General features: G+C 45.7%; 1 protein-coding gene across 1 annotated transcript in view; it reads right to left on the reverse strand.

Moving 5' to 3' along the window:
* The window catches only part of LOC124012854 (potassium voltage-gated channel subfamily KQT member 4), a 149257-nt gene that overhangs the window by 46575 nt on the left and 80296 nt on the right, over nucleotides 1-22386 (reverse strand). The window contains exon 2 of the mRNA XM_046326859.1: nucleotides 1015-1105. Within this exon, the coding sequence (XP_046182815.1) occupies nucleotides 1015-1105 (91 nt within the window). The remainder of the gene's footprint in view (nucleotides 1-1014; nucleotides 1106-22386) is intronic.

Raw genomic sequence — 22386 nt, forward strand, 5'->3', positions numbered from 1 at the left:
AGAGAGAGAGAGAGAGAGAGAGAGAGAGAGAGAGAGAGAGAGAGAGAGAGAGAGAGAGAGAGAGAGAGGCAGGGAGCGAGAGAGCGAAAGAGAGCAAAAGAGGGAGAAAGAGAGAGAGTTGGGTGGTGTAGATCAGCATGGAAAATGTACAGTGGGTCCACTGTAGGTACCCTATTGTGTGTGTGTGTGTGTGTGTGTGTGTGTGTGTGTGTGTGTGTGTGTGTGTGTGTGTGTGTGTGTGTGTGTGTGTGTGTGTGTGTGTGTGTGTGTGTGTGTGTGTGTGTGTGTGTGTGTGTGTGTGTGTGTGTGTGTGTGTGTGTGAGAGAATGGGGTCGATTCGAATTGAAGACAATCAATTAAGAAAGTAAACTGTAATGTGAATTCCAAATTGACAGCATCTATTTTCAATGACTTTTCAATAAACTGAAGAATAAAAGCTATTGGTGTGTGTGTGCTCCTAAAGTTTGAGATTTCAAATGGTATTTGAACCTAGGTCTGAAAAATGGTGTTTATTTTGGAGCAATACTTTTACAATTCTAGTGTATTCAAATAAAGGGAGAGAAAGATTCAGTGGGATAACCAGTGTTTACACTGTAACAGTATATCATCAACCTACTGTAGCTAGGTTCCAGTCTGCTTTCACCAACCTGTCGTTGTCTTGCCAAACAAGGCCATGATATAATGATGTTGAAAGCAAAAGCAGACAGGTACTCAAGCTAACCTATTACTGATTTAGACCTGTGATGAGGTGGGTTGGCAGGGCCAGTTGGCACTGTACGTTGACTACAAAAAGATTTACAAAAGAGAGTTATTGTATGGATAATCTGGGTCTGTGTGTATCAAGCCTCTCAGAGTAGAAGTGCTGATCTACCCATCTAATCTTATTCCATGTGTATCTAAAAGCTAAACTGATCCTAAATCAGCCCTCCTACTTTGAGACGCTCGGTACATCCGACCCCTGGAGCCAGGTCTATTGTGGAGGGGATGAAACCGAGGCTGGGGGCTAGTTCTTACCAGGATGAAGAGTCCTTCGTTGGCTATCTTTTGATTGCCTGGGATGGTGGAGAACACAGACAGCACCAGACAGCTGAACACCAGCAGGAAACTGTAACACAGAGAGACAGAGACACATGTCAATATATAGTCTACACATGGCCAAAAGCTTGCACAGACACAAAACAAGTTATTTTTCATTGTAGTTCATTCTACTTCATTGTCTTCTAGTTTATTAACGCGAGTGTGTTGAACAATGTGACCATAGTCCATTGTGCCCAGAGTAGAGATGTATTTCATAATTACAGCTGTGGTGTTGTACTCAGAACAGCATGTCCGGCATGACAGTTTGGAAAACTGAGTGGACACAGATTAAAATGCTTCGGAACGCAGCGGGTTATTTGAGAGTTGGAGCGTTGCCGGGTGCTGTTGCTCTGTCTCCATTCCATGTGTCCCCAGTGGAAGGTTCTCTGACCCTCTCTTTCCCTTTCACTCTAATGCTCACACACCGCCACACACACATCACCTCCACACTCGGGTCCATGTGAATATTCTGGGAGTACAGTAGGATTAGCCAGGTGGTAGCTGCTGTTGCTTCTGGGGTAGAGGCCAGGTCTCACAGTATGAGAACACTTCTCACAACCCCAAACAGTCTCAAGCTCTCCAGCTCATAATCACACACACACACACACACACACACACACACACACACACACACACACACACACACACACACACACACACACACACACACACACACACACACACACACACACACACACACACACACACACACACACACACACACACACACACACACACAACCACAAAGATAAACACATCACTGACACACACACACTAATAATGTATGGTCTGTCGGACAACAAGCAATCCCTAACTGATAATGTATGGTCTGTCGGACAATAAGCAAAGCCCTAACTAATAATGCATGGTCTGTCTGACAACAAGCAATCCCCTAACTGATAATGTATGGTCTGTCTGACAACAAGCAATCCCCTCTGATAATGTATGGTCACTGACATCGCTGTGAGGGCTAATGAAGGCCATGACCTATAAAACCCCATGTTACAACAACCACAAAGATAAACTGTGGGTCATCACTGAAGGAATGACAATCACACTGAGTGGACAACTAATAATGTATGGTCTGTCGGACAACAAGCAATCCCCTAACTGATAATGTATGGTCTGTCGGACAATAAGCAAAGCCCTAACTAATAATGCATGGTCTGTCTGACAACAAGCAATCCCCTAACTGATAATGTATGGTCTGTCTGACAACAAGCAATCCCCAAGCAAAGCTCTAACTGATAATGTATGGTCTGTCGGTATGGTCTGTCGGACAACAAGCAAAGCCCTAACTAATGTATGGTCTAAACAAGCAATCCCCTAACTGTATGGTCTGTCTGAACAACAAGCAATCCCCTAACTGATAATGTATGGTCTGTCTGACAATAAGCAAAGCCCTAACTGATAATGTATGGTCTGTCGGACAACAAGCAAAGCCCTAACTGATAATGTATGGTCTGTCTGACAACAAGCAAAGCCCTAACTGATATTGAATGGTCTGTCTGACAACAAGCAATAACTGATAATGTATGGTCTGTCGGACAATAACACTGCAAAGCCATAACTAAACAAGGGTAATGTATGGTCTGTCTGACAACAAGCAATCCCTGTAATGAATGGTTTGTCTAACTGATAATGTATGGTCTGTCTGACAATAAGCAAAGCCCTAACTGATAATGTATGGTCTGTCGGACAACAAGCAAAGCCTAACTGTCACAACAAGGATAATGTATGGTCTGTCGGACAACAAGTAATGCCTAACTAATAATGTATGGTCTGTCTGACAACAAGCAATCCCCTAACTGATAATGTATGGTCTGTCTGACAATAAGCAATGCTCTAACTGATAATGTATGGTCTGTCGGACAACAAGCAAAGCCTAACTCATAATGTATGGTCTGTTGGACAACAAGCAAAGCCCTAACTGATAATGTATGGTCTGTCGGACAACAAGCAAAGCTCTAACTGATAATGTATGGTCTGTCGGACAACAAGCAAAGCCCTAACTGATCATGTATGGTCTGTCTGACAACAAGCAAAGCCTAACTCATAATGTATGGTCTGTCGGACAACAAGTAATGCCCTAACTAATAATGTATGGTCTGTCTGACAACAAGCAATCCCCTAACTGATAATGTATGGTCTGTCTGACAATAAGCAATGCTCTAACTGATAATGTATGGTCTGTCGGACAACAAGCAAAGCCTAACTCATAATGTATGGTCTGTTGGACAACAAGCAAAGCCCTAACTGATAATGTATGGTCTGTCGGACAACAAGCAATCCCCTAACTGATAATGTATGATCTGTCGGACAACAAGCAAAGCCCTAACTGATATTGAATGGTCTGCTCGTACAACAAGGGTATTGGGAACACTGTAATGAATGGTTTGTCTGACAACGAGGGTGATGGGAACACTGTAATGAATGGTCTGTCTGACAACAAGGGTGATGGGAACACTGTAATGAATGGTTTGTCTGACAACAAGGGTGATGGGAACACTGTAACGAATGGTCTGTCTGACAACAAGGGTGATGGGAACACTGTAATGAATGGTTTGTCTGACAACAAGGGTGATGGGAACACTGTCTGACAACAAGGGTGAATGGTCTGACAACAAGGCTCTGACAACAAGGGTGATGGGAACACTGTAATGAATGGTTTGTCTGACAACCAGGGTGATGGGAACACTGTAATGAATGGTCTGTCTGACAACAAGGGTGATGGGAACACTGTAATGAATGGTTTGTCTGACAACAAGGGTGATAGAAACACTGTAATGAATGGTCTGTCTGACAACAAGGCACTGATGGGTCTGTCTTACAACAACACTGTAATGAATGGTCTGTCTGACAACAAGGGTGATGGGAACACTGTAAATGGTCTGTCTGACAACAAGGGTGATGGGAACACTGTAATGAATGGTCTGTCTGAATGATGGGAACACTGGTTTGTCTGACAACAAGGGTGATGGAAACACTGTAGTGAATGGTCTGTCTGACAACAAGGGTGATGGGAACACTGTAAACAAGGATGATAGAAACACTGAATGGTCTGTCTGTACAACAAACAAGGGTGATGGGAGAAACACTGTAATGAATGGTCTGACAACAAGGGTGATGGGAACTGACAACAAGGGTGATGGGAACACTGTAGTGAATGGTCTGTCTGACAACAAGGGTGATGGGAACACTGTAATGAATGGTTTGTCTGACAACAAGGGTGATGGGAACACTGTAATGAATGGTTTGTCTGACAACAAGGGTGATGGAAACACTGTAATGAATGGTTTGTCTGACAACAAGGGTGATGGAAACACTGTAATGAATGGTCTGTCTGACAACAAGGGTGATGGAAACACTGTAATGAATGGTCTGTCTGACAACAAGGGTGATGGGAACACTGTAATGAATGGCAAAGACTGATGCTGTATCAGTAATGACTGTTATAATGACTTTATAATGTTGTTGAGCTCTGGTGAGTAAGAGTTTTACTGTATTTATAACACATGCCCGATAAACTTGAAACTTGAGGAAACAACAAAAACAAAATGTTTTTAAAAAACAATGAAAGAAAGAAAGAATGAAAGAAAGGATGAAAGGATGAAAGAAAGAACAATAGGGAGAACAGGGACAATACTGTAATGTTGTGGAGCCTTGTTGAATTAGGAATTATACAGGATCTATATGATGTGAGTCTACTACAGTCCATCCATCCAGTCATTCCACCCACTTTACGGTAAACAGAGGAGGAAGGACGCAAGGAGAGATAGAGATAGGGGAGAACCATTTCCTGCCAGACTCACACAGTGACAAACATGCACAAGCACACACAGACACAGACATAGCTGATCATTGTCACCCCAGTTTGGGAACCACTGCCTTAGGACAACGGGGAGAAGAAACACAGAGATTGAAGACAGAGAGATCTGAGAGATCCTCTAGTCAGGTCAGACAGTCAGTAGGGAGCAATCCGCCAATCAGGGAGGAAATAGCACTCAGAGTAGGAGTGCTGATCTAGGATCAGATCCACCCTGTCCATGTAATCGTCTTCATTGTGATGGAAAAGGATAAACTGATCCGAGACCAGCACTGGGCCTGGAGGGCCGCAGTGTCTGATGGTTTTCATTCTTGCCTTTTCATCAATGGCTGGTAACTCTCTGAGCATGAATATGAACGGACCTGGATTCAAACTATTTGAAATCTTTCAAGCACTTTTAGCGTTTGCTTTGGCTTGCCTGGATGTGCCTTATTAGTGGGGTACAACATTTTGGGACCATTCTATTGTTCCATTAAAGGGATAGGTTGGGATTTTTGCAATGAGTCCCTTTATCCAGGTTTGGGCTCCCGAGTGGCATGGCGGTCTAAGGCACTATATCTCAGTGCTAGAGGCGTCACTACAGACACCCTGGTTCAAATCCAGGCTGTATCATAGTCCCATAGGGCGGCACACAATTGGCCCAGCATCGTCCGGGTTTGGCCGGTGTAGGCCTCCATTGTAAATAAGAATTTGTTCTTAACTGACTTGCCTTAAATTAAATAAAGGTTAAATAAAATATTTATCCATATATCATTTAAATATTGACTTCCCTAGAGATATATGAACTCGTGGATACCATTTTTATGTATCTGCGGCCAGTATGAGGGAAGTTGGAGTTAGTTTAAGTTAACAGATCAATGAAAGGAATTGAGGTAAGAAAACAAGCAGGACTGCAGCCATCGAGGATTGTCTACCTCACCTCCACCCCTGGGTTATATTGTTTAATAGAGGATTGTCTACCTCACCTCCACCCCTGGGTTATATTATTTAATAGAGGATTGTCTACCTCACCTCCACCCCTGGGTTATATTATTTAATAGAGGATTGTCTACCTCACCTCCACCCCTGGGTTATATTATTTAATAGAGGGTTGTCTACCTCACCTCCACCCCTGGGTTATATTATTTAATAGAGGATTGTCTACCTCACCTCCACCCCTGGGTTATATTATTTAATAGAGGATTGTCGACCTCACCTCCACCCCCTGGGTTATATTATTTAATAGAGGATTGTCGACCTCACCTCCAACCCTGGGTTATATTATTTAATAGAGGGTTGTCTACCTCACCTCCACCCCTGGGTTATATTGTTTTATAGAGGATTGTCTACCTCACCTCCACCCCTGGGTTATATTATATAATAGAGGCCTGCCTACCTCACCTCCATCCCTGGGTTATACTGTTTTAATATAGGCCTGCCTAGCTCACCTCCACCCCTGGGTTATATTGTTTAATAGATTGTCTACCTCACCTCCACCCCTGGGTTATATTATTTAATAGAGGGTTGTCTACCTCACCTCCACCCCTGGGTTATATTATTTAATAGAGGATTGTCTACCTCACCTCCACCCCTGGGTTATATTGTTTTAATAGAGGATTGTCTACCTCACCTCCACCCCTGGGTTATATTATTTAATAGAGGATTGTCTACCTCACCTCCACCCCTGGGTTATATTATTTAATAGAGGGTTGTCTACCTCACCTCCACCCCTGGGTTATATTATTTAATAGAGGATTGTCTACCTCACCTCCACCCCTGGGTTATATTATTTAATAGAGGGTTGTCTACCTCACCTCCACCCCTGGGTTATATTATTTAATAGAGGATTGTCTACCTCACCTCCACCCCTGGGTTATATTATTTAATAGAGGATTGTCTACCTCACCTCCACCCCTGGGTTATATTATTTAATAGAGGATTGTCTACCTCACCTCCACCCCTGGGTTATATTATTTAATAGAGGATTGTCTACCTCACCTCCACCCCTGGGTTATATTATTTAATAGAGGATTGTCTACCTCACCTCCACCCCTGGGTTATATTATTTAATAGAGGATTGTCTACCTCACCTCCACCCCTGGGTTATATTATTTAATAGAGGATTGTCTACCTCACCTCCACCCCTGGGTTATATTGTTTCAATAGAGGATTGTCTACCTCACCTCCACCCCTGGGTTATATTATTTAATAGAGGATTGTCTACCTCACCTCCACCCCTGGGTTATATTATTTAATAGAGGATTGTCTACCTCACCTCCACCCCTGGGTTATATTATTTAATAGAGGATTGTCTACCTCACCTCCACCCCTGGGTTATATTGTTTAATAGAGGATTGTCTACCTCACCTCCACCCCTGGGTTATATTATTTAATAGAGGATTGTCTACCTCACCTCCACCCCTGGGTTATATTGTTTCAATAGAGGATTGTCTACCTCACCTCCACCCCTGGGTTATATTGTTTCAATAGAGGATTGTCTACCTCACCTCCACCCCTGGGTTATATTATTTAATAGAGGATTGTCTACCTCACCTCCACCCCTGGGTTATATTATTTAATAGAGGATTGTCTACCTCACCTCCACCCCTGGGTTATATTATTTAATAGAGGATTGTCTACCTCACCTCCACCCCTGGGTTATATTGTTTTAATAGAGGATTGTCTACCTCACCTCCACCCCTGGGTTATATTGTTTAATAGGGGATTGTCTACCTCACCTCCACCCCTGGGTTATATTGTTTAATAGGGGATTGTTCACCTCCACCCCTGGGTTATATTGTTTTAATAGAGGATTGTCTACCTCACCTCCACACCTGGGTTATATTGTTTAATAGAGGATTGTTCACCTCCACCCCTGGGTTATATTGTTTAATAGAGGATTGTCTACCTCACCTCCACCCCTGGGTTATATTGTTTAATAGAGGATTGTTCACCTCCACCCCTGGGTTATATTGTTTAATAGAGGATTGTCTACCTCACCTCCACCCCTGGGTTATATTGTTTTAATAGAGGATTGTCTACCTCACCTCCACCCCTGGGTTATATTGTTTAATAGGGGATTGTTCACCTCCACCCCTGGGTTATATTGTTTTAATAGAGGATTGTCTACCTCACCTCCACCCCTGGGTTATATTATTTAATAGAGGATTGTCTACCTCACCTCCACCCCTGGGTTATATTGTTTTAATAGAGGATTGTCTACCTCACCTCCACCCCTGGGTTATATTGTTTAATAGGGGATTGTTCACCTCCACCCCTGGGTTATATTGTTTTAATAGAGGATTGTCTACCTCACCTCCACCCCTGGGTTATATTGTTTAATAGGGGATTGTTCACCTCCACCCCTCGGTTATACTGTTTAATAGAGGTTTTTTCACCTCCACCCCTGGGTTATACTGTTTAATAGAGGTTTGTTCACCTCCACCCCTGGGTTATATTGTTTAATAGAGGTTTGTTCACCTCCACCCCTGGGTTATATTGTTTCAACAGAGCATGTAAGCAGGGATAGAGAAGACGACAAATGTCTTCAGATCTAGAGGAATCAAGTCAGTACCCAGACCTGGAACCACTTGAAATAACGATGTTATCTCAGAGCAACAAACTGACTAACAGGAAAACCACAGCACACCAACACATGGTGAAGGAGTGACAAGAAAACACACCAACACATGGTGAAGGAGTGACCAGAAACCACAGCACACCAACACATGGTGAAGGAGTGACCAGAAACCACAGCACACCAACACATGGTGAAGGAGTGACCAGAAACCACAGCACACCAACACATGGTGAAGGAGTGACAAGAAAACACACCAACACATGGTGAAGGAGTGACCAGAAACCACAGCACACCAACACATGGTGAAGGAGTGACCAGAAACCACAGCACACCAACACATTGTCATGCAGGTGAAAGAGGACCCAAACGCGACTTAACAGAAACAGAGTTTATTAAAGTCCAAAACGGAATAACAGAAATCCTCTAGACTCGTAGAGGGGAAACAACTGGAGAAGCGGCCACAGACTGCAGGTCGCCGGGTAGGCGCAGGCCGTAGTCGACTGAGACACCTGCTCACACGCAGCATCTGATGAAGGCACAAAACACGACAGGACAGGGTGATACACAATCACGGCAAAAACACGACAGGACAGGGCGAAACGCAATCACGGCATGGTGAATACAATACAAGGAACCGACGGAACAGGAACGGATCACAAAGGAATAAATAGGGACTCTAATCAGGGGAAAGGATCGGGAACAGGTGTGGGAAGACTAAATGATGATTAGGGGAATAGGAACAGCTGGGAGCAGGAACGGAACGACAGAGAGAAGAGAGAGCGAGAGAGTGAGAGAGGGAGGGGGAGAGAGAGGGATAGAACCAAACAAGACCAGCAGAGGGAAACGAATAGCATGGGGAGCACAGGGACAAGACATGACAATAAATGACAAACATGACAGTACCCCCACTCACCGAGCGCCTCCTGGCGCACTCGAGGAGGAATCCTGGCGGCAACGGAGGAAATCATCGATGAGCGAACGGTCCAGCACGTCCCGAGACGGAACCCAACTCCTCTCCTCAGGACCGTAACCCTCCCAATCCACTAGGTATTGGTGACCCCGTCCCCGAGAACGCATGTCCATAATCTTATGTACCTTGTAAATAGGTGCGCTCTCGACAAGGACGGGAGGGGGAGGGAAGACGAACGGGGGTGCGAAGAAAGGGCTTAACACAGGAGACATGGAAGACAGGATGGACGCGACGAAGATGTCGCGGAAGAAGCAGTCGCACAGCGACAGGATTGACGACCTGGGAGACACGGAACGGACCAATGAACCGCGGAGTCAACTTACGAGAAGCTGTCGTAAGAGGAAGGTTGCGAGTGGAAAGCCACACTCTCTGGCCGCAACAATACCTTGGACTCTTAATCCTGCGTTTATTGGCGGCTCTCACCGTCTGTGCCCTGTAACGGCAAAGTGCAGACCTCACCCTCCTCCAGGTGCGCTCACAACGTTGGACAAACGCTTGAGCGGAGGGAACGCTGGACTCGGCAAGCTGGGATGAGAACAGAGGAGGCTGGTAACCCAGACTACTCTGAAACGGAGATAACCCGGTAGCAGACGAAGGAAGCGAATTGTGAGCGTATTCTGCCCAGGGGAGCTGTTCTGCCCAAGACGCAGGGTTTCTGAAAGAAAGGCTGCGTAGTATGCGACCAATCGTCTGATTGGCCCTCTCTGCTTGACCGTTAGACTGGGGATGAAACCCGGAAGAGAGACTGACGGACGCACCAATCAAACGACAGAACTCCCTCCAAAACTGTGACGTGAATTGCGGGCCTCTGTCTGAAACGGCGTCTAACGGGAGGCCATGAATTCTGAATACATTCTCAATAATGATTTGTGCCGTCTCCTTAGCGGAAGGAAGTTTAGCGAGGGGAATGAAATGTGCCGCCTTAGAGAACCTATCGACAACCGTCAGAATCACAGTCTTCCCCGCAGACAAAGGCAGACCGGTAATGAAGTCTAAGGCAATGTGAGACCATGGTCGAGAAGGAATGGGGAGCGGTCTGAGACGACCGGCAGGAGGAGAGTTACCCGACTTAGTCTGCGCGCAGTCCGAACAAGCAGCCACGAAACGGCGCGTGTCACGCTCCTGAGTCGGCCACCAAAAGCGCTGGCGAATAGACGCAAGAGTGCCTCGAACACCGGGATGACCAGCTAACTTGGCAGAGTGAGCCCACTGAAGAACAGCCAGACGAGTGGAAACAGGAACGAAAAGGAGGTTACTAGGACAAGCGCGCGGCGACGCAGTGTGCGTGAGTGCTTGCTTAACCTGTCTTTCAATTCCCCAGACTGTTAACCCGACAACACGCCCATAAGGAAGAATCCCCTCGGGATCAGTAGAAGCCACAGAAGAACTAAACAGACGGGATAAGGCATCAGGCTTGGTGTTCTTGCTACCCGGACGGTAAGAAATCACAAACTCGAAACGAGCGAAAAACAACGCCCAACGAGCTTGACGGGCATTAAGTCGTTTGGCAGAACGGATGTACTCAAGGTTCTTATGGTCTGTCCAAACGACAAAGGAACGGTCGCCCCCTCCAACCACTGTCGCCATTCGCCTAGGGCTAAGCGGATGGCGAGCAGTTCACGGTTACCCACATCATAGTTGCGCTCAGATGGCGACAGGCGATGAGAAAAATAAGCGCAAGGATGAACCTTATCGTCAGACTGGAAGCGCTGGGATAGGATGGCTCCCACGCCTACCTCTGAAGGCGTCAACCTCGACAATGAATTGTCTAGTGACGTCAGGAGTAACGAGGATAGGAGCGGACGTAAAACGTTCTTTTAGAAGATCAAAAGCTCCCTGGGCGGAACCGGACCACTTAAAACACGTCTTGACAGAAGTAAGAGCTGTGAGAGGGGCAGCAACTTGACCGAAATTACGAATGAAACGCCGATAGAAATTAGCGAAACCTAAAAAGCGCTGCAACTCGACACGTGACCTTGGAACGGGCCAATCACTGACAGCTTGGACCTTAGCGGAATCCATCTGAATGCCTTCAGCGGAAATAACGGAACCGAGAAAAGTAACGGAGGAGACATGAAAAGAGCACTTCTCAGCCTTTACGTAGAGACAATTCTCTAAAAGGCGCTGTAGGACACGTCGAACGTGCTGAACATGAATCTCGAGTGACGGAGAAAAAATCAGGATATCGTCAAGATAGACAAAAACAAAAATGTTCAGCATGTCTCTCAGAACATCATTAACTAATGCCTGAAAAACAGCTGGCGCATTGGCGAGACCGAACGGCAGAACCCGGTACTCAAAATGCCCTAACGGAGTGTTAAACGCCGTTTTCCACTCGTCCCCCTCTCTGATGCGCACGAGATGGTAAGCGTTACGAAGGTCCAACTTAGTAAAGCACCTGGCTCCCTGCAGAATCTCGAAGGCTGATGACATAAGGGGAAGCGGATAACGATTCTTAACCGTTATGTCATTCAGCCCTCGATAATCCACGCAGGGCGCAGAGTACCGTCCTTCTTTTAACAAAAAGAACCCCGCCCCGGCCGGAGAAGAAGAAGGCACTATGGTACCGGCGTCAAGAGACACAGACAAATAATCCTCGAGAGCCTTACGTTCGGGAGCCGACAGAGAGTATAGTCTACCTCGAGGAGGAGTGGTCCCCGGAAGGAGATCAATACTACAATCATACGACCGGTGAGGAGGAAGGGAGTTGGCTCGGGACCGACTGAAGACCGTGCGCAGATCATGATATTCCTCCGGCACTCCTGTCAAATCGCCAGGTTCCTCCTGAGAAGTAGGGACAGAAGAAATGGGAGGGATGGCAGACATTAAACACTTCACATGACAAGAAACGTTCCAGGATAGGATAGAATTACTAGACCAATTAATAGAAGGATTATGACATACAAGCCAGGGGTGACCCAAAACAACAGGTGTAAACGGTGAACGGAAAATCAAAAAGAAATAGTCTCACTGTGGTTACCAGATACTGTGAGAGTTAAAGGTAGTGTCTCAAATTTGATACTGGGAAGATGACTACCATCTAAGGCAAACATGGGCGTAGGCCTGTCTAACGGTCTGAAAGGAATGTTATGTTTCCGAGCCCATGCTTCGTCCATGAAACAACCCTCAGCCCCAGAGTCAATCAAAGCACTGCATGTAGCACCCGAACCGGTCCAGCGTAGATGGACCGACATAGTAGTACAAGATCTAGATGAAGGGACCTGAGTAGTAGCGCTCACCAGTAGCCCTCCGCTTACTGATGGGCTCTGGCCTCTTACTGGACATGAATTAACAAAATGTCCAGCAACTCCGCAATAGAGGCACAGGCGGTTGGTGATCCTCCGTTCCCTCTCCTTATTCGAGATGCGAATCCCTCCCAGCTGCATGGGCTCAGTCTCAAAGCCAGAGGAGGGAGATGGTTGCGATGCGGAGCAGGGAAACACCGTTGATGCGAGCTCTCTTCCACGAGCCCGGTGACGAAGATCTACCCGTCGTTCTATGCGGATGGCGAGAGCAATCAAAGAGTCCACATCTGAAGGGACCTCCCGGGAGAGAATCTCATCCTTAACCACTGCGTGGAGTCCCTCCAGAAAACGAGCGAGCAGCGCCGGCTCGTTCCACTCACTAGAGGCAGCAAGAGTGCGAAACTCAATGGAATAATCCGTTATGGACCGTTCACCTTGGCATAAGGAAGCCAGGGCCCTAGAAGCCTCCTCACCAAAAACTGAACGGTCAAAAACCCGAATCATCTCCTCCTTAAAGTTCTGGAATCTGTTAGAGCAATCAGCCCTTGCCTCCCAGATAGCTGTGCCCCATTCTCGAGCCCGGCCAGTAAGGAGTGAAATGACGTAAGCAACCCGAGCTCTCTCTCTAGAGTATGTGTGGGGTTGGAGAGAGAACACAATCTCACACTGCGTGAGAAAGGAGCGGCACTCAGTGGGCTGCCCGGAGTAGCAAGGTGGGTTATTAACCCTGGGTTCTGGAGGCTCGGCAGGCCAGGGAGTAACAGGTGGCACGAGACGTAGACTCTGGAACTGTCCAGAGAGGTCGGAAACCTGAGCGGCCAGGTTCTCCACGGCATGGCGAGCAGCAGACAATTCCTGCTCGTGTCTGCCGAGCATGGCTCCTTGGATCTCGACGGCAGTGTAACGAGCGTCTGAAGTCGCTGGGTCCATTCCTTGGTCGGTTCCTTCTGTCATGCAGGTGAAAGAGGACCCAAACGCGACTTAACAGAAACAGAGTTTATTAAAGTCCAAAACGGAATAACAGAAATCCTCTAGACTCGTAGAGGGGAAACAACTGGAGAAGCGGCCACAGACTGCAGGTCGCTTCGGGTAGGCGCAGGCCGTAGTCGACTGAGACACCTGCTCACACGCAGCATCTGATGAAGGCACAAAACACGACAGGACAGGGTGATACACAATCACGGCAAAAACACGACAGGACAGGGCGAAACGCAATCACGGCATGGTGAATACAATACAAGGAACCGACGGAACAGGAACGGATCACAAAGGAATAAATAGGGACTCTAATCAGGGGAAAGGATCGGGAACAGGTGTGGGAAGACTAAATGATGATTAGGGGAATAGGAACAGCTGGGAGCAGGAACGGAACGACAGAGAGAAGAGAGAGCGAGAGAGTGAGAGAGGGAGGGGGAGAGAGAGGGATAGAACCAAACAAGACCAGCAGAGGGAAACGAATAGCATGGGGAGCACAGGGACAAGACATGACAATAAATGACAAACATGACACACATGGTGAAGGAGTGACCAGAAACCACAGCACACCAACACATGGTGAAGGAGTGACCAGAAACTACAGCAACACATCGTGAAGGAGTGACCAGAAACCACAGCAACACACAGTGAACGAGTGACCAGAAAGCACACCAACACATGGTGAAGGAGTGACCAGAAACCACAGCAACACATAATGAAGGAGTGACCAGAAAGCACAGCAACACATAGTGAAGGAGTGACCAGAAAGCACACCAACACATAGTGAAGGAGTGACCAGAAAGTACACCAACACATAGTGAAGGAGTGACCAGAAAGTACACCAACACATAGTGAAGGAGTGACCAGAAAGCACAGCACACCAACAAATGGTGAAGGAGTGACCAGAAAGCACAGCACACCAACACATAGTGAAGGAGTGACCAGAAAGCACACCAACACACAGTGAAGGAGTGACCTTGTGTCATTGGACTCCAAGTGACTTTCCATACTGTATTGTTTTAACCGCATTCGTGTTTTATGTGTTTTTGTTTTGGCCACATTAGAGTTGTTTTACAGACAGAGTTTGACAGTGTAACCAGAGGCGTGGGCTGAGCTTAATGTCTGAGCATGAATGAATAAAACATACAAGTGCCCTCAAATTACTATTGCTGAGGGTGTGTGTGTCACGTGTGTGTGTGTCACGTGTGTGTGTGTGTCACGTGTGTGTGTGTTTGTGCATGTGTGTGTGTGTTACGCGCGCATGTGTGTGTGTGCTACGCGCGTGTGTGTGTGTGCTACGCGTGTGTGTGTGCTACGCGCGTGCGTGTGTGTGCTACGCGCGTGCGTGTGTGTGCTACGCGCGTGCGTGGGTGTGCTACGCGTGTGTGTGTGCTACGCGCGTGCGTGTGTGTGCTACGCGCGTGCGTGTGTGTGCTACGCGCGTGCGTGTGTGTGCGCGCGTGCGTGGGTGTGCTACGCGCGTGCGTGTGTGCTACGCGCGTGTGTGTGCTACGCGCGTGTGTGTGTGTGTGTGCGCGCGCGTGCGTGCGTGCGTGCGTGCGTGTGTGTACGTGTTTAACTATTTTTGTGGGGACCACAAAAATTTGAGCAACTGGGGATATTTTGTTGGTCCCCACGAGGTCCAATAGGGGTTTAGGGTTAGTGTTAGTGTTAGGGGTAGAAGTACGTTAAGGGTTAGGGTTAGTGTTAGGGGTAGAAGTACGTTAAGGGTTAGGGTTAGTGTTAGGGGTAGAAGTACGTTAAGGGTTAGTGTTAGGGGTAGAAGTACGTTAAGGGTTAGGGTTCGTGTTAGGGGTAGAAGTACGTTAAGGGTTAGGGTTAGTGTTAGGGGTAGAAGTACGTTAAGGGTTAGTGTTAGTGTTAGGGGTAGAAGTACGTTAAGGGTTAGGGTTAGTGTTAGGGGTAGAAGTACGTTAAGGGTTAGGGTTAGAAGTACGTTAAGGGTTAGGTTTAGTGTTAGGGGTAGAAGTACGTTAAGGGTTAGGGTTAGTGTTAGGGGTAGAAGTACGTTAAGGGTTAGGGTTAGGGTTAGTGTTAGAAGTACGTTAAGGTTTAGGGTTAGTGTTAGGGGTAGAATTACGTTAAGGGTTAGTGTTAGGGTTAGTGTTAGGGGTAGAAGTACGTTAAGGGTTAGGGTTAGTGTTAGTGGTAGAAGTACGTTAAGGGTTAGGGTTAGTGTTAGGGGTAGAAGTACGTTAAGGGTTAGGGTTAGTGTTAGGGGTAGAAGTACGTTAAGGGTTAGTGTTAAGGTTAGTGTTAGGGGTAGAAGTACGTTAAGGGTTAGGGTTAGTGTTAGTGTTAGAAGTACGTTAAGGGTTAGGGTTAGTGTTAGGGGTAGAAGTACGTTAAGGGTTAGGGTTAGTGTTAGGGGTAGAAGTACGTTAAGGGTTAGGGTTAGAAGTACGTTAAGGGTTAGGTTTAGTGTTAGGGGTAGAAGTACGTTAAGGGTTAGGGTTAGTGTTAGGGGTAGAAGTACGTTAAGGGTTAGGGTTCGTGTTAGGGGTAGAAGTACGTTAAGGGTTAGGGTTAGTGTTAGGGGTAGAAGTACGTTAAGGGTTAGTGTTAGTGTTAGGGGTAGAAGTACGTTAAGGGTTAGGGTTAGTGTTAGGGGTAGAAGTACGTTAAGGGTTAGGGTTAGAAGTACGTTAAGGGTTAGGTTTAGTGTTAGGGGTAGAAGTATGTTAAGGGTTAGGGTTAGTGTTAGGGGTAGAAGTACGTTAAGGGTTAGGGTTAGGGTTAGTGTTAGAAGTACGTTAAGGTTTAGGGTTAGTGTTAGGGGTAGAATTACGTTAAGGGTTAGTGTTAGGGTTAGTGTTAGGGGTAGAAGTACGTTAAGGGTTAGGGTTAGTGTTAGTGGTAGAAGTAGGTTAAGGGTTAGGGTTAGGGTTAGTGTTAGGGGTAGAAGTACGTTAAGGGTTAGGGTTAGTGTTAGGGGTAGAAGTACGTTAAGGGTTAGTGTTAAGGTTAGTGTTAGTGGTAGAAGTACGTTAAGGGTTAGGGTTAGTGTTAGTGTTAGAAGTACGTTAAGGGTTAGGGTTAGTGTTAGGGGTAGAAGTACGTTAAGGGTTAGGGTTAGTGTTAGGGGTAGAAGTACGTTAAGGGTTAGGGTTAGTGTTAGGGGTAGAAGTACATTAAGGGTTAGGGTTAGTGTTAGGGGTAGAAGTACGTTAAGGGTTAGTGTTAGTGTTAGGGGTAGAAGTACGTTAAGGGTTAGGGTTAGTGTTAGGGGTAGAAGTACGTTAAGGGTTAGGGTTAGTGTTAGGGGTAGAAGTACGTTAAGGGTTAGGGTTAGTGTTAGGGGTAGAAGTTAGTGTTAAGGGTTAGGGTTAGTGTTAGGGGTAGGGGTAGAAGTACGTTAAGGGTTAGGGTTAGTGTTAGGGGTAGAAGTACGTTAAGGGTTAGGGTTAGTGTTAGGGGTAGAAGTACGTTAAGGGTTAGGGTTAGTGTTAGGGGTAGAAGTACGTTAAGGGTTAGGGTTAGTGTTAGGGGTGTTAGAAGGGTTAGTGTTAGGGTAGAAGTACGTTAAGGGTTAGGGTTAGTGTTAGGGGTAGAAGTACGTTAAGGGTTAGGGTTAGTGTTAGGGGTAGAAGTACGTTAAGGGTTAGGGTTAGTGTTAGGGGTAGAAGTACGTTAAGGGTTAGGGTTAGTGTTAGGGTAGAAGTACGTTAAGGGTTAGGGTTAGTGTTAGGGGTAGAAGTACGTTAAGGGTTAGGGTTAGTGTTAGGGGTAGAAGTACGTTAAGGGTTAGGGTTAGTGTTAGGGGTAGAAGTACGTTAGGGTTAGGTTAGTGTTAGTGGTAGAAGTACGTTAAGGGTTAGGGTTAGTGTTAGGGTAGAAGTTACGTTAGGGTTAGGTACATTAAGTTAGTGTTAGGGGTAGAAGTACGTTAAGGGTTAGGGTTAGTGTTAGGGGTAGAAGTATGTTAAGGGTTAGGGTTAGTGTTAGGGGGGTAGAAGTACGTTAAGGGTTAGGGTTAGTGTTAGGGGTAGAAGTACGTTAAGGGTTAGGGTGTTAGTGTTAGGGGTAGAAGTACGTTAAGGGTTAGGGTTAGTGTTAGGGGTAGAAGTACGTTAAGGGTTAGGTTTAGTGTTAGGGGTAGAAGTACGTTAAGGGTTAGGGTTAGTGTTAGGGGTAGAAGTACGTTAAGGGTTAGGGTTAGTGTTAGGGGTAGAAGTACGTTAAGGGTTAGGGTTAGTGTTAGGGGTAGAAGTACGTTAAGGTTAGGGTTAGTGTTAGTTAGGGTAGAAGTACGTTAAGGGTTAGGGTTAGTGTTAGGGGTAGAAGTACGTTAAGGGTTAGTGTTAGTGTTAGTGTTAGGGGTAGAAGTACGTTAAAGGGTTAGGGTTAGTGTTAGGGGTAGAAGTACGTTAAAGGTTAGGGTTAGTGTTAGTGTTAGGGTAGAAGTACGTTAAGGGTTAGGGTTAGTGTTAGGGGTAGAAGTACGTTAAGGGTTAGGGTTAGTGTTAGGGGTAGAAGTACGTTAAGGGTTAGTGTTAGTGTTAGTGTTAGGGGTAGAAGTACGTTAAGGGTTAGGGTTAGTGTTAGGGGTAGAAGTACGTTAAGGGTTAGGGTTAGTGTTAGGGGTAGAAGTACGTTAAGGGTTAGGGTTAGTGTTAGGGGTAGAAGTACGTTAAGGGTTAGGGTTAGTGTTAGGGGTAGAAGTGTTACGTTAAGGGTTAGGTTAGGGTTAGTGTTAGTGTTAGAAGTACGTTAAGGGTTAGGGTTAGTGTTAGGGGTAGAAGCACGTTAAGGGTTAGGGTTAGTGTTAGGGTAGAAGTACGTTAAGGGTTAGGGTTAGTGTTAGGGTAGAAGTACGTTAAGGGTTAGGGTTAGTGTTAGGGGTAGAAGTACGTTAAGGGTTAGGGTTAGTGTTAGGGGTAGAAGTACGTTAAGGGTTAGGGTTAGTGTTAGGGGTAGAAGGGTTAGGGTTAGTGTTACGTTAAGGGTTAGGGTTAGGGTTAGTGTTAGGTAGAAGTACGTTAAGGGTTAGGGTTAGTGTTAGGGTTAGGGTTAGGGTTAGTGTTAGGGGTAGAAGTACGTTAAGGGTTAGGGTTAGTGTTAGGGGTAGAAGTACGTTAAGGGTTAGGGTTAGGGTTAGTGTTAGGGGTTAGAAGTACGTTAAGGGTTAGGGTTAGTGTTAGGGGTAGAAGCACGTTAAGGGTTAGGGTTAGTGTTAGTGTTAGGGTTAGAAGTACGTTAAGGGTTAGGGTTAGTGTTAGGGGTAGAAGTACGTTAAGGGTTAGGGTTAGTGTTAGGGGTAGAAGTACGTTAAGGGTTAGGGTTAGTGTTAGGGTAGAAGTACGTTAAGGGTTAGGGTTAGTGTTAGGGGTAGAAGTACGTTAAGGGTTAGGGTTAGTGTTAGGGGTAGAAGTACGTTAAGGGTTAGGGTTAGTGTTAGGGGTAGAAGTACGTTAAGGGTTAGTGTTAGTGTTAGGGTTAGGTTAGTGTTAGGGGTAGAAGTACGTTAAGGGTTAGGGTTAGTGTTAGGGGTAGAAGTACGTTAAGGGTTAGGGTTAGTGTTAGGGGTAGAAGTACATTAAGGGTTAGGTTAGTGTTAGTGTTAGAAGTATGTTAAGGGTTAGGGTTAGTGTTAGGGGTAGAAGTACGTTAAGGGTTAGGGTTAGTGTTAGGGGTAGAAGTACGTTAAGGGTTAGGGTTAGGGTGTTAGGTTAGGGTTAGGGTTAGTGTTAGGTTAGGGTTAGGTTAGTGTTAGGGGTAGAAGTACGTTAAGGGTTAGGGTTAGTGTTAGGGGTAGAAGTACGTTAAGGGTTAGGGTTAGTGTTAGGGGTAGAAGTTTAAGGGTTAGGGTTAGTGTTAGGGGTAGAAGTACGTTAAGGGTTAGGGTTAGTGTTAGGGGTAGAAGTACGTTAAGGGTTAGGGTTAGTGTTAGGGGTAGAAGTACGTTAAGGGTTAGGGTTAGTGTTAGGGGTAGAAGTACGTTAAGGGTTAGGGTTAGTGTTAGGGGTAGAAGTACGTTAAGGGTTAGGGTTAGTGTTAGGGGTAGAAGTACGTTAAGGTTAGGGTTAGTGTTAGGGGTAGAAGTACGTTAAGGATTAGGGTTAGTGTTAGTGGTAGAAGTACATTAAGGGTTAGTGTTAGTGTTAGTGTTAGTGTTAGAAGTATGTTAAGGGTTAGGGTTAGTGTTAGAAGTACATTAAGGGTTAGTGTTAGTGTTAGGGGTAGAAGTACGTTAAGGGTTAGGGTTAGTGTTAGGGGTAGAAGTACGTTAAGGGTTAGTGTTAGTGTTAGTGTTAGGGGTAGAAGTACGTTAAGGGTTAGGGTTAGTGTTAGGGGTAGAAGTACGTTAAGGGTTAGGGGTAGTGTTAGGGGTAGAAGTACGTTAAGGGTTAGGGTTAGTGTTAGGGGTAGAAGTACGTTAAGGGTTAGTGTTAGTGTTAGGGGTAGAAGTACGTTAAGGGTTAGGGTTAGTGTTAGGGGTAGAAGTACGTTAAGGGTTAGTGTTAGTGTTAGTGTTAGGGGTAGAAGTACGTTAAGGGTTAGGGTTAGTGTTAGGGGTAGAAGTATGTTAAAGGTTAGGGTTAGTGTTAGTGTTAGGGGTAGAAGTACGTTAAGGGTTAGGGTTAGTGTTAGGGGTAGAAGTACGTTAAGGGTTAGTGTTAGTGTTAGTGTTAGGGGTAGAAGTACGTTAAGGGTTAGGGTTAGTGTTAGGGGTAGAAGTACGTTAAAGGTTAGGGTTAGTGTTAGTGTTAGGGGTAGAAGTACATTAAGGGTTAGGGTTAGTGTTAGGGGTAGAAGTACGTTAAGGGTTAGGGTTAGTGTTAGGGGTAGAAGTACGTTAAGGGTTAGTGTTAGTGTTAGTGTTAGGGGTAGAAGTACGTTAAGGGTTAGGGTTAGTGTTAGGGGTAGAAGTACGTTAAAGGTTAGGGTTAGTGTTAGTGTTAGGGGTAGAAGTACGTTAAGGGTTAGGGTTAGTGTTAGGGGTAGAAGTACGTTAAGGGTTAGGGTTAGTGTTAGGGGTAGAAGTACGTTAAGGGTTAGGGTTAGTGTTAGGGGTAGAAGTACGTTAAGGGTTAGGGTTAGGGTTAGTGTTAGTGTTAGAAGTACGTTAAGGGTTAGGGTTAGTGTTAGGGGTAGAAGTACGTTAAGGGTTAGGGTTAGTGTTAGGGGTAGAAGTACGTTAAGGGTTAGGGTTATTGTTAGGGGTAGAAGTACGTTAAGGGTTAGGGTTAGTGTTAGGGGTAGAAGTACGTTAAGGGTTAGGGTTAGTGTTAGAAGTACGTTAAGGGTTAGTGTTAGTGTTAGGGGTAGAAGTATGTTAAGGGTTAGTGTTAGTGTTAGTGTTAGGGGTAGAAGTACGTTAAGGGTTAGTGTTAGGGGTAGAAGTACGTTAAGGGTTAGGGGTAGTGTTAGGGGTAGAAGTACGTTAAGGGTTAGGGTTAGTGTTAGGGGTAGAAGTACGTTAAGGGTTAGTGTTAGTGTTAGGGGTAGAAGTACGTTAAGGGTTAGGGTTAGTGTTAGGGGTAGAAGTACGTTAAGGGTTAGGGTTAGTGTTAGGGGTAGAAGTACGTTAAGGGTTAGGTTAGGGGTAGAAGTAGTGTTAGGGTGTTAGGGGTAGAAGTACGTTAAAGGTTAGGGTTAGGGTTAGTGTTAGTGTTAGAAGTACGTTAAGGGTTAGGGTTAGTGTTAGGGGTAGAAGTACGTTAAGGGTTAGGGTTAGTGTTAGGGGTAGAAGTACGTTAAGGGTTAGGGTTAGTGTTAGGGGTAGAAGTACGTTAAGGGTTAGGGTTAGTGTTAGGGGTAGAAGTACGTTAAGGGTTAGGGTTAGTGTTAGGGGTAGAAGTACGTTAAGGGTTAGGGTTAGTGTTAGTGGTAGAAGTACATTAAGGGTTAGTGTTAGTGTTAGTGTTAGAAGTATGTTAAGGGTTAGGGTTAGTGTTAGGGGTAGAAGTACGTTAAGGGTTAGTGTTAGTGTTAGGGGTAGAAGTACGTTAAGGGTTAGGGTTAGTGTTAGGGGTAGAAGTACGTTAAGGGTTAGTGTTAGTGTTAGTGTTAGGGGTAGAAGTACGTTAAGGGTTAGGGTTAGTGTTAGGGGTAGAAGTACGTTAAGGGTTAGGGGTAGTGTTAGGGGTAGAAGTACGTTAAGGGTTAGGGGTAGTGTTAGGGGTAGAAGTACGTTAAGGGTTAGGGTTAGTGTTAGGGGTAGAAGTACGTTAAGGGTTAGGGTTAGTGTTAGTGTTAGGGGTAGAAGTACGTTAAGGGTTAGGGTTAGTGTTAGGGGTAGAAGTACGTTAAGGGTTAGGGGTAGTGTTAGGGGTAGAAGTACGTTAAGGGTTAGGGTTAGTGTTAGGGGTAGAAGTACGTTAAGGGTTAGGGTTAGTGTTAGTGTTAGGGGTAGAAGTACGTTAAGGGTTAGGGTTAGTGTTAGGGGTAGAAGTACGTTAAGGGTTAGTGTTAGTGTTAGTGTTAGGGGTAGAAGTACGTTAAGGGTTAGGGGTAGTGTTAGGGGTAGAAGTACATTAAGGGTTAGGGTTAGTGTTAGAAGTACGTTAAGGGTTAGGGTTAGGGTTAGTGTTAGGGGTAGAAGTACGTTAAGGTTTAGGGTTAGTGTTAGGGGTAGAAGTACGTTAAGGGTTAGGGTTAGTGTTAGGGGTAGAAGTACGTTAAGGGTTAGGGTTAGGAGCTAGGTTTAGTTTAAGGTTAGAAGCTACGGTTAGAAGCTAGGGTTAGGGTTAGGAGGTAGGGTTAGTTTAAG

This window comes from Oncorhynchus gorbuscha, linkage group LG24 (assembly GCF_021184085.1).
Source record: "Oncorhynchus gorbuscha isolate QuinsamMale2020 ecotype Even-year linkage group LG24, OgorEven_v1.0, whole genome shotgun sequence".
NCBI classification, from domain to species: Eukaryota; Metazoa; Chordata; class Actinopteri; order Salmoniformes; family Salmonidae; genus Oncorhynchus; species Oncorhynchus gorbuscha.